Source organism: Tripterygium wilfordii, chromosome 21, assembly GCF_013401445.1.
Source record: "Tripterygium wilfordii isolate XIE 37 chromosome 21, ASM1340144v1, whole genome shotgun sequence".
Classification (NCBI taxonomy): domain Eukaryota; kingdom Viridiplantae; phylum Streptophyta; class Magnoliopsida; order Celastrales; family Celastraceae; genus Tripterygium; species Tripterygium wilfordii.
Genome location: NC_052252.1, coordinates 1,900,257 through 1,913,039, shown reverse-complemented (window position 1 = coordinate 1,913,039; position 12,783 = coordinate 1,900,257). Strand labels below are relative to the sequence as shown.

The 12,783-nt window shown below is 37.3% G+C and overlaps 3 protein-coding genes across 4 annotated transcripts; all 3 read right to left on the bottom strand.

Moving 5' to 3' along the window:
• Positions 1-41: 41 nt before the first annotated feature.
• On the bottom strand, positions 42-2,024 carry LOC119988898 (metacaspase-4-like). The gene is made up of 2 exons (XM_038834141.1): positions 1,598-2,024; positions 42-1,145 (listed from the first exon to the last, which is right to left on the bottom strand). The coding sequence occupies exons 1-2, from the start codon at positions 1,941-1,943 to the stop codon at positions 238-240; spliced, it is 1,254 nt and encodes a 417-aa protein (XP_038690069.1). The 5' UTR covers positions 1,944-2,024; the 3' UTR covers positions 42-237.
• Positions 2,025-2,472: 448 nt separating this feature from the next.
• Positions 2,473-3,769, bottom strand: LOC119989810 (protein ALP1-like). Its single transcript, XM_038835515.1, has 2 exons — positions 3,034-3,769; positions 2,473-2,945 (listed from the first exon to the last, which is right to left on the bottom strand). Exons 1-2 carry the CDS (start codon positions 3,767-3,769, stop codon positions 2,473-2,475), a joined length of 1,209 nt encoding a protein of 402 aa, XP_038691443.1.
• A 119-nt stretch (positions 3,770-3,888) lies between these two features.
• LOC119989838 (L10-interacting MYB domain-containing protein-like) lies at positions 3,889-7,230 on the bottom strand. Of its 2 annotated transcripts, none has more exons than XM_038835573.1 (3): positions 6,299-7,230; positions 5,054-5,399; positions 3,889-4,674 (listed from the first exon to the last, which is right to left on the bottom strand). In XM_038835573.1, exons 2-3 carry the CDS (start codon positions 5,396-5,398, stop codon positions 4,024-4,026), a joined length of 996 nt encoding a protein of 331 aa, XP_038691501.1. In that variant the 5' UTR covers position 5,399; positions 6,299-7,230; the 3' UTR covers positions 3,889-4,023. The 2 variants fall into 2 exon arrangements, with proteins under 2 accessions (XP_038691501.1, XP_038691500.1); XM_038835572.1 differs by having other exon boundaries at positions 6,980-7,230.
• Between the last annotated feature and the right edge of the window lie 5,553 nt (positions 7,231-12,783).

The window sequence follows — 12,783 nt, the reverse complement described above, 5'->3', positions numbered from 1 at the left end:
TTTCAGTTAGCAATAGAAATTTATGTTTTGTTAAAAGATTATTTATACAAATCCAAATATTATATAATCACAAAATTCCACTCATTAACATAAAATATATATGACCAAGCAAACAAAAGGGGCATCAGATTTAAGCATGCAAGACAATAAACGCCTACAAGGCAAGTTCTTTCCAGTCATCACACCATTCTCTTGGAACAACCAATAACTTATAGTTGCTGATAAACTATAAAGGAATCAGCAAATAAAACCAGCATCAACATGATGGTCACTGCAATAGAGGCCAGGTCGTTGAGAAAAACCTTGAGTTTTGAGCACCCTCCGAGTCTTCAAAACCAGCTCCTGATTAGTAACTGTACCGTCTGCCTCGGCGAGTATTGTCTGGATGGCATTGCTAAGTGCCCCATAAGCTTCACTGGAATTTCCTCCTGGACTGGCATCAGCAGAAGTTTGATCGGTTTGGCAGCCGCTAATCAAAATTCCTCCATCTGGGAGGGAGCGCTTGGCTGCTCCAGCATAAACTTCTTGCTTGCTACCAACTTCTGTCTCCAGCGCAGGTTTTACATACCCGTCATCATTCTCCAGCTTCTGTTTGAGAAACTCTTGAGCCAAACTGCCAACCATTCCCAAAAGCCCACCACCCCCACTTTCACCATCGCCATGCTGGAGTTTGTTCAGAATGACCTTCATGAACTTCTTCACCTTAGGACTGGAATCGTCACCAAAGATGTCGAAAAGGGATGGTCTCAGCTTCCCAACATCAATGTCTTCTTTACCAGTTTTCTGCTTGAGTATTTCTATGAGAGTTGAGAGAGGTAGAGATCTACTTTTCACATAACCCCGCTCACCATATTCTTCTTCTACAGCCCTGTCATCAACATCTTCCTCATCTCTACGGTGGTGACGGCGAAGTCCAGAAGGGATGTGAATACCTCGAGATTCAAATGCACCTTCCACAGTACTCCGCAAGAAGGTTTTAAACCCAAATCCAGAACCAGAATCTGATTCATCCTCAGCACTCTTTGTGCTCTCCCCAATCTGCTCTTTAGCCTCATCAATGAGACCACCACTATGACATGAATCAGAGACAATGGTCATCTGACACCCTTCAGGGATCTGATCCACAAGTTCCCTGAAATCATCATCTGTTCATAAAACACAAACTGGTAGTCAGCATGCCCCTATCTTTCCTTGTTGGTCTCCAAACAACTATATGACTCTTATAAACTAATGACCTTTCTCAATTTCATTGTAAAAGAAACAAACAACAGATCAACTACTCAAACAAGAAAGAAATTATCAAACTTGATGGCATTAACATGATGGGAACATAGAATGGGACAAGCTTCAGCAGATTCACTCCCTTGAATATGCTATATTATAAATTTGTATTCTAAAACCAAACAACCAGATTCCAAAAATGCCTTCTTTACCCAAGAATCCCAATACCGAACAGAATGCAGAAAAACAAACACCAGTAATAAACCATCAACCACAAAGATCTAAGATTGCTCATCATCAATCCCCTAAAAAGAATTATAACAGATCAGTGATGTAATAAAAAAAAAGAAAGAGAATGAGAAGCCAGACAAATTACCAGTGATGAGATTCATATCACAAGGCACAATACACTCATCATAACCAGTATCATCATCGTCTCCAGTCTCGGCCGGGAGTCGAGTGCCGTGTCCACTGTAGTGAACAAACAGAATGTCCCCTGGCTCCGCCGATCGCAAGAGATCAGCCAGTGCCTTCCGGATGTTCTTCCCCGTTGGCTGCGTGTAGGAATCATCGGTGTCGATGAGGACGTTTACATCGGACTCATTGAAGCCGTACCGGTCGACGAGGCAGCGGTACATCCGCTGGACGTCGTTGATGCATCCCTTGAGCTCCGCCTTGGTTCCCGGGTAGTTGATGCCAATCAATACCGCCTTCTTCGCCATGTGGGTTCGATTGAGACGATCCAAAAGTGTCGACTTTTTGACTTCTGATGAACAGCAGACGTGGTGGATCGACAGCTTTATATCTATGGTGTTGTTTGGGAGTACTCTGAGGTGCTGTGTGTGGTGCGGTGCGGTGCTGTTAGTTATAAAATTGTGGTGCTGTGTGGTGAGTTGAAACGTAAAAGCTGTTTGGCGCAACACTTTCAAAACTGTGGTGAGGTGTTGTCAACCGCAGTTTCGCGTTTTGTGTACATAATTCATTAATAATATTAATATAAATTAATAATATGAGATAATTAATAATATTAATATTATTATAAATTAATAATATTAATATTATTATAAATTAATAATATTAATTTAAATGTTTCAGTAGATAATTAATAGTATTAATAATATTAATATAAATGTTTCACTAGATAATTAATAATACTGATATAAATTAACAAATATTTACATTGCATAGTAGTTTAACACAAAGTACATTACATAATTTGATGACGTAGGACAATTAAGGAAAAAATGTAATCTAATACGATGTAAAAACTTCAGCCGCAATCATATCGCGGATAGCTGACATCTGTATGTCCTCACTGATAAATGGTTGGTACTCCGAAGTACTCGCTCCAACTCCGCTGGTACTGGCTTCCATGCCTGAGACATGAACAAGGTCGTCATCCTCACTATATGCATTGAAGTCCGGGTCATCCAATACCCGCAATCGTATGAAATTATGTAAAACTGCGCAGGCAACCACGATCTTCACTTGAGTGCGAAATGAGTAAGGAGGCATTGTTGATAGAATGTGCCACTTATTTTTTAGCACACCAAATGTGCGCTCAATAACCGAGCGGAGAGATGAGTGAGCATGATTGAAGGCTTCCCGTGGCGTCGATACATCTGGACCATTTCGGAATACCTCTAGATGATATCTCTGTCCCCTATACGGTGCTAGATATCCACTTTGATTCGGATATCCTGAATCAACCAAGTAATATTTTCCTATAAAATATTGAGACAATTAATGTTACTTACTAACGAAATTTGAATTAACAAAGTAGTTTATGATAAATATTTTCATATGTGTTACCTAGTGGAGGGTGGGGAAACTTTGAGTTTCCATTAGAGAGAACCGTATTAAAAATTCTCGAATCATGCGCCGATCCCTCCCAACCCGCACACACATATGTGAATATCATATCGAAGTCACATGCCGCCATCACATTCTGCGTGGTCACACCTTTTCGCCCAATGAATCTTGTTCGATCATCATTCGGGACTGAGGCATGAATATGCGTACCATCAATTGCCCCGATGCAATCCCTAAAGTAGGGAAAATATCTGTCGTTTTCTTCTATGTACTTCGGGACTGTCGAATATGTTGGATCCCTTGGTCTAATAATATCGTCTGACATCCGAATCAAACTGCTTAATACATTATGAAACTGGCGATGAACTGTTTCCCCAGAATGTTGGAATCTATCCTGCACATTCCGATTGCCGACACCATTTCCTACAGTGTAAACAAACATCTCGACTATCTCTTTTACACTTAGTTGACGAGATGGTTCGAGGCCATACATCGTGCTCAATTCACTGCACAATTCCCTGAACACCCTTCTATCCATCCTCAAAACAGACAAACATTTTTTTCTATTACCACGTAACAAGTCCGTCATGTACATATGGCCTGTGTAACATGATGTCCAACAAGGTGTACGTGAAATATGCAACATTGCCTCACCAGCCGCAACAATTGCCACCCCCGTAATAGCCGCTAGTTCTTCCATAATAAACTCATCATTTTCATCGACATAGATATCCATATCCTGTTAAAACAAATTAAATTAAACTGTTGTTAAAAACTACTCATAATATATTGACAATATAGATATTATAGCAGAAGCTTGCCCAAACCATTATAGGTAAGGCCAAACCTTTAAAAACTTAAGTACAATCACAAATAAACATAACAACTACAATTAAAATCATCCATGTTATCAATAATGTCCCGAATTTAAATCATATAACAGTCTAAACATATACTAAGTGAAAATGATAAAAAAAAATTTAAAATTCTTCAGGTGCTGCCTCCTGCCCCACCCCCCGTTACGTCCGCGTACATCATCTTTAACCACGCAAGCTGCCAGTCCCTGCGTAACATTGCAGTGAAGTACTCACGATGATCTTTGTTCTGAAACAACTTGAGAGCAAACAATAGCAAATCTCCCATCTCGGCAGTCTCTGGAATTTCCTCCAAAATTCTCATACACTCAGCTATTTCAGCTTTTGTAGATGAAATAGGGGGACTGGCAATTGCATTTGTCCGACTGCTCACTGCTGACACAAGATTGCCTAAGGACTTGCTAATGTCTTCGCGATAATCAGACGCGGATGCCCTACGCTTCTTCTTCCCACGTGTCCCTGATTTGCTTGACCTCCTCTTAACTTGACGAGGTGTCAGTGTGGGGGAGCTAGTCACTTCATTACTCTGCTCAATGTTTACGTCAAACTCTTGATCACTGGAAGAATCAGAGCCGAGATGGATAGAATGCACATTGTCACCAGTGCTGGTCCTTAGCAATTCTTCATTAGTTTGGACTGGATTTTGGTTTGATGCACCTGCAAACATTGCAAATTCACCAGTGGCAAATTGACCGTCAAATAGTGCCTCCAATTGCTCAAGGTTTTCTGGTCCCTGGATTCGAAACTTTGCAACCTTCTTGTCTTCCTGAAATGTATTAGAATGATATTATTTATTATAATGCTTATTAAAGTGCAGGTGTTGAATCAAGTATTGATATACATATGTGTATGCATAGGCAGAAACATTGAAATAAAAGTCATAAAGTGTCCTACTAAAAGGTCCAGTTAATGCATATCAGTTTGATTATAAGAACATAAGGTATAGTCTGGATACATAAACATCAAACAGTGTACCTTTCACATGCTTAACAGATTGTATAAATTGACTACAACTTCACATAGCAACCTATATACATTCAAAGCGTCCTAAACAATGATAAAACTTTGAGATAATTGACCTATTTTTGGGATAGTGGCAATAAAATTAACATATAGCAAGAAATTGACAAAATTGATAGATTTACCTTAATTCTTCTCTCCCACCAGTCATTGTCAGCAAGAATGGTGTTACGGACATTGTCCCATCCAGTCCCAGTGTCATGAAGGCGCAATTTCTTCCACAATTTGTAATCCTTCTTCAGATTGTCCCATTTGTTCTTGAATTGTGGCTGATCATATCGCTTCCCTGTTTTCTCAAAAAATCCAGCAGCTATCTTCTGCCAACCTTCTTTGGTGAAGTGTGAACCAGGTCTACGTCCTTCATTTACTTGTTCGACACAAAGATCAACAAACACTTTGGTTTGGGCAGAGTCCCAATTGGCCTTGTCTGGTACAGGGGTTGATGGTGCAGGAGGTGTGGTATGACTCATACTATGTGACAAGACCCATTTTTTAAACTTAGATAGAAATTTATAAGCTAAGGCACACAAATGTATAATAATCGAACTATAAAAACACTAATTATATTGACACACAAAGGTTCCTAAATATAATCTTTAAGAACATAACAGAACAATTAAAAGAGATACATATCAAGCTAACACAAGCCATACACTCAAGCTAGATAGAGTCTGAATTTCACACGGAACAACAAGTGATGCTAGATAGAGTCTGAATTTCACTCGGATACAGAATAATATTAGCACCAATATGCATTAAAAAAATCATAAAGTTATTCACACATTTGTTTCTGAATGTTAAAGCAGCAAAATAAATGCCTTAATGAAGTCATCAAAGTCTTGTAGCTTTTAGAATACATGATATATATTCTTTGTTTTCATGTATAGAAACAGGGGATGGTGAAGGAAGGAGAGGAGGTGACCCTTGTTCAAAGTGGCAAATAGCCCATCTGGAGGTTTCAATCCACTCACAACATGCAGGTTAGGAAAATCTAGGCACAATGAAGTATAAATACCCATTGGAAGATATTTGGCAGATAAATATCACCATTGGAAAATTAGTGGGAATCCATATAAAGGATAGTTCACAGAAAGTGGCTACTCGCAATAATCAAGCTAATCAAACACTTGTATAATGAATTCAAATATCCACCACTGAACAATAACTTCAAAGGTAAAAGGATACTAAATTCAAATATCCATCCACGAATCAAGCATCACAGATTAAACAAGAACATGCCAAGGAAATCATAACTGACACACTTGCATAAAAAAGGCATAGATTGAAGTAAAACCTAAGAGTGAATAGATCTCCTATCAGTTACAATAAATGAGTATAACTATAAGAGCACAAAGGGAAAGAGAAGTTACTTCTCCTGTTCCAGCCTAATGGCGGAGCACAATCTAAGAGACTGAAACACAGAGATTCTGCCAGATTTCACTAGACCTCAACAAAATTTTTATTTTAGGCCCTACTCAAGTATGCTCTCTATCATTCCAGTCCCACAACCAACTACAAAATTCCTTCCAATTAAATAATTTTCAATCACCCAGTCACTCCTACAACTGTAAAGTTGGAAGGACTTTCAGTATCATAAAAGAAGACAAACAGAATTGTGTCGTAAACAAATTGAAAAAAGCCGTCTACATTACCAAAATTTTATTTTAGGCCCTACTCAAATATGCTCTCTATCATTCCAGTCCCACAACCAACTACAAAATTCCTTCCAATTAAATAATTTTCAATCACCCAGTCACTCCTACAACTGTAAAGTTGGAAGGACTTTCATTATCATAAAAGAAGACAAACATAATTGTGTCGTAAACAAATTGAAAAAAGCCATCTACATTACCTGGGTTGGTGAGATGGATGTCTTTAAAGCACAATAAAGTGTAAATAAATTCATAAAGAAAGGGAAGTTGCAATTATCAGAGGGATGTGGAGAGCAGTGGATCTCCGTCACGTAGGAGAGAAAAGGGAGTAAAATTGAATGCAACACGCAGATATTTGACGAGAGTGAGGAACAGAGGGTGACGAAGAGTAAGCCATACCTGATTCGCGAATCCCGTAGTGATGCTCAGTCGTAGCAGCGGATGCCGTGGAGGTTGCGAGGGGAGATCGTCTTCGTCGAGTCACGAGAATGGAGATTCAGAGTGTCTTAGATCTGCGTTGTGGGTTAGAACGTGGGCTGGAACGTGGTTATGCTGTGTGTTGGCTGAAACACAATGGGCTGCACAACCAAACACTTATGAAGCCCAATGCGTGTAGCCGTGACACAAACGCAGTGTAAAACTGCACTGCCAAACCGGGTCTATATCGTTCGAGGAATCTGAGATCACGTTTGAGGGTAAGGATATAAAACAAAAAAACTTTTTTTAGTGGTTGTTGGTCGTTGTCCGTAAAATAAGAAACAATTTTATTAGCAATTATTTTTTTTGCATTTTCCCACCAAGTGTTTTTTTTTTGAAATACCATCGATAATTATGTTTGTGATTGTAATCGAACAGCACACATATACCTAATCCAATCGATTGTCAACCAAGTCAACTCTCGTTAGTATATTTTTCCACCAAGCGTTGACGTTCAAAGTCGTGTACATTTGTACATAGACAATTATTAACTTTTGATTAAAACATAGTGATAATTTGGATTTTGATGTGTTATATTCTGTATATTTTTTAAAAAATTATTAACTTTTGATTCAAACATAGTGATAATTGGGATTTTGATATGTTATATTCTGTATATATTTTTAAAAACAAGATAGGGTTAATTAAACTTTTCAATATCAAAAAATAATAGGAAGTATTACAATGTAGTCATCAAAAAGAAATTTTATTTCTGTTCTCGTTGAGGTGATTGCTTCCAGGCTTGATTAGTCTGGTGCTTTCCTTTCTGGTTTGACCATGAGGCAATATATAACTATCGGAATCTTACAGGAAGCAACTGCTGTACAATGATGAATGATTGAAGCAGGCAATGTTGGATCCATCTTAAACCAAGCTTCCAGTTTTCTGGTGGATGATGACTTCAAGAGCTGGGCATGTATTGAGATAATAATAAGTGTTACAGAGCTCGTGGGGGGGTCTCGAGAATTAGGGTTTTCTTTATGGGCCTTCTACTTTGATAAAAATATTGGGCCGTTGGGCAACAAACAAAGCTGGTCCTCTTTCTATCCTATTAAGCGTATTATTCTCATCGCAAACATATGCATAAACCAAAGGTTTAAGCGAGAGAAACCTAATTTTGGTAGCGACACAAAGCAAATATATACTATTCCAATGGATTCGGGTCTTTCTTGATTTATCGTTTATGCTAATATATTAAATTATGAGAATCATGATTGTTGAGAATCACGAGTAGTTTAGATGACACTCATGTATGTGATATTTTATGGAAGTCTCGAGTTTGAGCCTCACACATCCTCTTCCCTTGTAATCAAAAAAGAAAGAGAAAGAGAATCATTTGGTATTACGATTTAAAGTTTTATAGAATGATCCCATATTCTATGTATATAATTCATAAAATAAAAAAAAGAAGCTAATTTCCTTTAGAGAACATCAAAGTGGGAAAGCCAATAAGACACAAATAGTAACTATAGGGGCCTTGGGCCACCATTATTGCTTTTACTTTTATCTTGTGCATGAAATTTGTATAAGATTATTGTGAAAATAAGGTACATGGACAAACAATGACACACAAAAGGAGATGAGGAAGAAGAATGGATGACACATGGTGTTGCCATATGATTGATGATTCAATCAATGACTAGGGACACTTCCTATCAACTTCCTTCAGATGTATTTATATATATATATATATTGTACAAGAAAATGATTCCTAGACAACGTACATAGTTGTCCTAGTTGTATCAATTCATTTTGTGTCATCCGCTTGACCTCCTTTATATGCATAGTACCCAATTTTGTTGGAAAATGCAAAGAAAGAAAACTAAAAGAAGTAGAAAAGGTTACAAAAATGATATTATTCAATGAATCAATATATATGTACATATATGAACACATACACTTTTCATCTTTCAAAGATTTTCAAAATTATAATTTAGTCATCGAAAGTTTAAAGGTTGTAACTTAGTAATTGAAATTCAAATTTGTTCCACAATGCATTCAGAAAGCAGACCCATCATCCCCAATCAGGACTCCTTCTCGCCGCCCTGTTTACTGTCCATAGCTCTTCTAGAGACTCTCACAATGGTGAAAAGACCACTAACTCTTTCTACTCCACGCTAGTCATTAGTCCAATGGAGTCTCCTCCGCACTCACACTCCAATTCTGCATGAAGCCCTCACTATCGTGAGTCTTCCTCCATTAGATTCGCTGGCTCTCTTAAATCCACCTGCAAAAACACCTGACCGAAAAGGCACACAAAAGGATGGCATCTGACAGTTCACACACCAACATCTTCAACAGTTGCAGTTAATGGTTAATTTGCCATGTAAACGGATAGGCTGACCGAAAATTCCAAATTCTGCCTGAGTAAATAGTTCACTAACATTTGAATTTCCAATGAGTAAATTGGAAAATAGTGATGAAAAAAGAGTACTTAACATATATATATATAAACATCTACGTACTTCAATTGTACTAGACTACTATCCAGTGTAGTGTCTTGATCATGGATGTGATGTTTTTGAAGGTGCAGGTATAAAACAATGTCACATATGGATTATATAGGATCATATAGCCTTTTTGTTCTCACTGGTTTCAGGGTGAAGACAATCAAATGTACATGCACATCACTACATCAGCACATGTAAATATCTATATCTATATCTATATATATATATTCCTCCAGCATTTTTGCACGTACAATAATTGGTTTCTCCACTCCAATCCCAATAGAAATAAAGTTAAGAATAACAACGATGAGAATATGTCAGAAGAAAATGCCTCACAATATGGTATGGTCTCACATAACTCTGATTAATTAAATCCAAATTAAGCATCTTTCACTTTTACCAATGCGAAAATATATATACATACATGTGTGTATATATATATACATCAGGTGATCCATTTTTCAGATTTTTTTTTTGAAAATAGAAGAACCAATAGCTAGCTGTACATGCTTATAAAATCGTTGTAGAAATTATGATTAATTATGAAGAGCTACGCGTTATTATTGCATAATAGAGATTATAGTGGACTATGATTAATTCTGCCTAGCTTGTTTAATTTGTTCTGTAATCCACTACTAATTATTGATTAGAAGCACCACATTGTCGGTTTATAACACATGGGTTGTCCCTCTGGTGCCTTAATTAGACTATGAAAAGTTTGATATATAATTATGGGTCAATAATAATTCCAAATCTTAGTCTCAAAAAGAGAATAGCTTAGTTATATCATAACAAATTTATGTGATGGAAGGGGTTTTTTTTTCCTTAAACCAAAAACGATATCATAGAAGTTTACTTTTTGAACATTCAGTGTGAGTTAAAACTCGGGTCATCAATCCTACACGCACATAAGTTCACCACTTGAGGACAAGATAAATTGGGATATATAGAACTCATTGCTGACCACAAGGGTATGAAAGAAGGTGATGGACCATAAAGAATATAATCCACAATTCAAGGGGGAATGTAACTATACATATAGAAAAGTGGTAATAAGCCCATGTACGTGGGGTTTTCATTTCAATTTGTTATTGGATTTTCCTTTTTTTTTTTAGATAAGCTAGTGGATATTGTAATCTGTTTTAATCTCTCACATGCATTGTTGGTATTTCACTTTTCTTCCATGTGACATGTTCATAATTAGTGGACAAACTTCCAATCGATGTCAATTAGGGTTTAACTGTTTCTGATTAAGGGCAGTGTTATTGGAGCCAATGACGTTGTGGCCTGGCAGTAGGAGTCTTATACTCCTTGCCTTGAATCAGGGATGTTCAAGTTCCACCATAGACATGAGCTCACACACGGATTTTCCATGTGTTTCGTTCGGTCTGCCTGATTCATATGCTATTGTGTATGCCCGATAGTTTACGAAGGGCAAACCGAAAGATATTGGGCTACAAGCTCCACAATTAAAAAAATGGAATTGTTATATTGAGATTAGTCATCAAAAGCATTTGATTCAAGTGTTAAATCAACTTCATTAATTATAACCTTGAAATGCTCTTCTGTATATCAAACAAAAGTTTGGTGAGCTAAAACTCATACAATGTCTTCATTCCTTAATAAGGTTTGGAATTATTATATATGTATATATGTATGTATCTATGCTCATGGAGCTAGCACTTTAATAACATGTGTACATAACATAACACATCAAGATGATGATGATGATGATGATGAAGAAGTATCAACTTTTAGATGGCTTGTGACACTAAAAATGGAGAAAACAATACATGTGCCAGAAAGCTTTAATTATATCAATCTTATGGTTCAAGATAAAGCTTACAGATATAGCTAGCTAGAGAGAATATAAGTACAGTACTACTGCAGACAAATTGCTATGCAGAAGAATTCCCTAAGCACTAAATGTATTTCTTACTTTGATGATGGGGCTATCTATCTATTTTCACTTGCAAGCAAGGTTTTTGTCATTTTTGTGTGAGCTTTTAACAGTCTCTGAGCAGCAGAAAAGGGACCACATTATTCCACAGCCCTGGAAAACTTAAGCATCCAAAGTCTCTGTAAAGAAAAAAAATGAAGATAAGGAAGAACCCACATGATGAACTTGTGCATGGGTGGGTCTATGATTGGTGACTTGATAGGCCATGAACAATATAAACTTGTTTTAACTGGACAAGCAAAGACCAAAATGACTTATGACTACAATGTAATTCATAAATCATTGCAGCAGCTATGGCCAAGAAAGTAATAAGGACTTTGAGGTGGGTGTAGGTGTGTAACAGCTACTTCTTCTGCACTAGTTACGTTTTGTCTGTCTTGGGTCAATTCATACTGACCTGCGCATGGTTTTGCCTTCAAAGCCCAACACTAGTCCATACTACTTTGAGTCAAGGAAAAACACTTATTACTAGTTAGGAAGTTTGATCTATTATATTTTGTATACTTCTTCCCTTGGGCGATGTGAGATTTATTGCACTAACCCCCTTCGTCACTCAGTAGCTCGCCCAACATTACCAAGCTTTTGACACTACAGAGGTTTCCTGGGCTCAAACTAGTATGGGTTGGTGCTGGGTCTAAGAAAACAAAGTCATGCGAGACATTATGGAGTATGGACTGACCCAAAGCGAACAAAGTGTTACTAGTATGTAGGGGCTGAATGTAATAGTATGTGATCCAATTGAAGACACAAAGATAGAATAAGTTAAAAACATGAAATTGTATTTCAATTTGGGTCATTAAGTGCTAGCTTAAACTTTTGCAATTAAAGAATAAACAACACATAAATAAAAATGGGAAGAATTAGTGAAAAAAAGTAGTGCTCTCACACAGGCCACAACTATATAAATGGTATTTGTTTTGTTTTTATTCCAAGCCTAGGATGCTCAGATAGGGCCACAACATATGAACCTGGCGTGGTGACAGTTCCAAAGGGACTCTCCTTCAAGCTGTAAAATATACAAATCAAGAATGACATTAATGGGTCTCCAGACATGTTTTTGCTTTTCTGAGGCCTAATTAAGTATTTCATAGTGCCAATGCAACAGTATAGCTGTTGCTTGCATTCTGCATCACTGGTTGCTTCCTGGCTAGATTATGGTGATTACAACGCAGAATGTTCATAGAAGTAGCAAAACTATAAATATATCATCTATGCAATCTAGTGATAATGGGATAGAGGGAGCTATATGGATTTTTAATGTAACGCTCGCCTTTCCGTATTAATAATACTTTGTCTTGCATGTCACTTCTTACTTT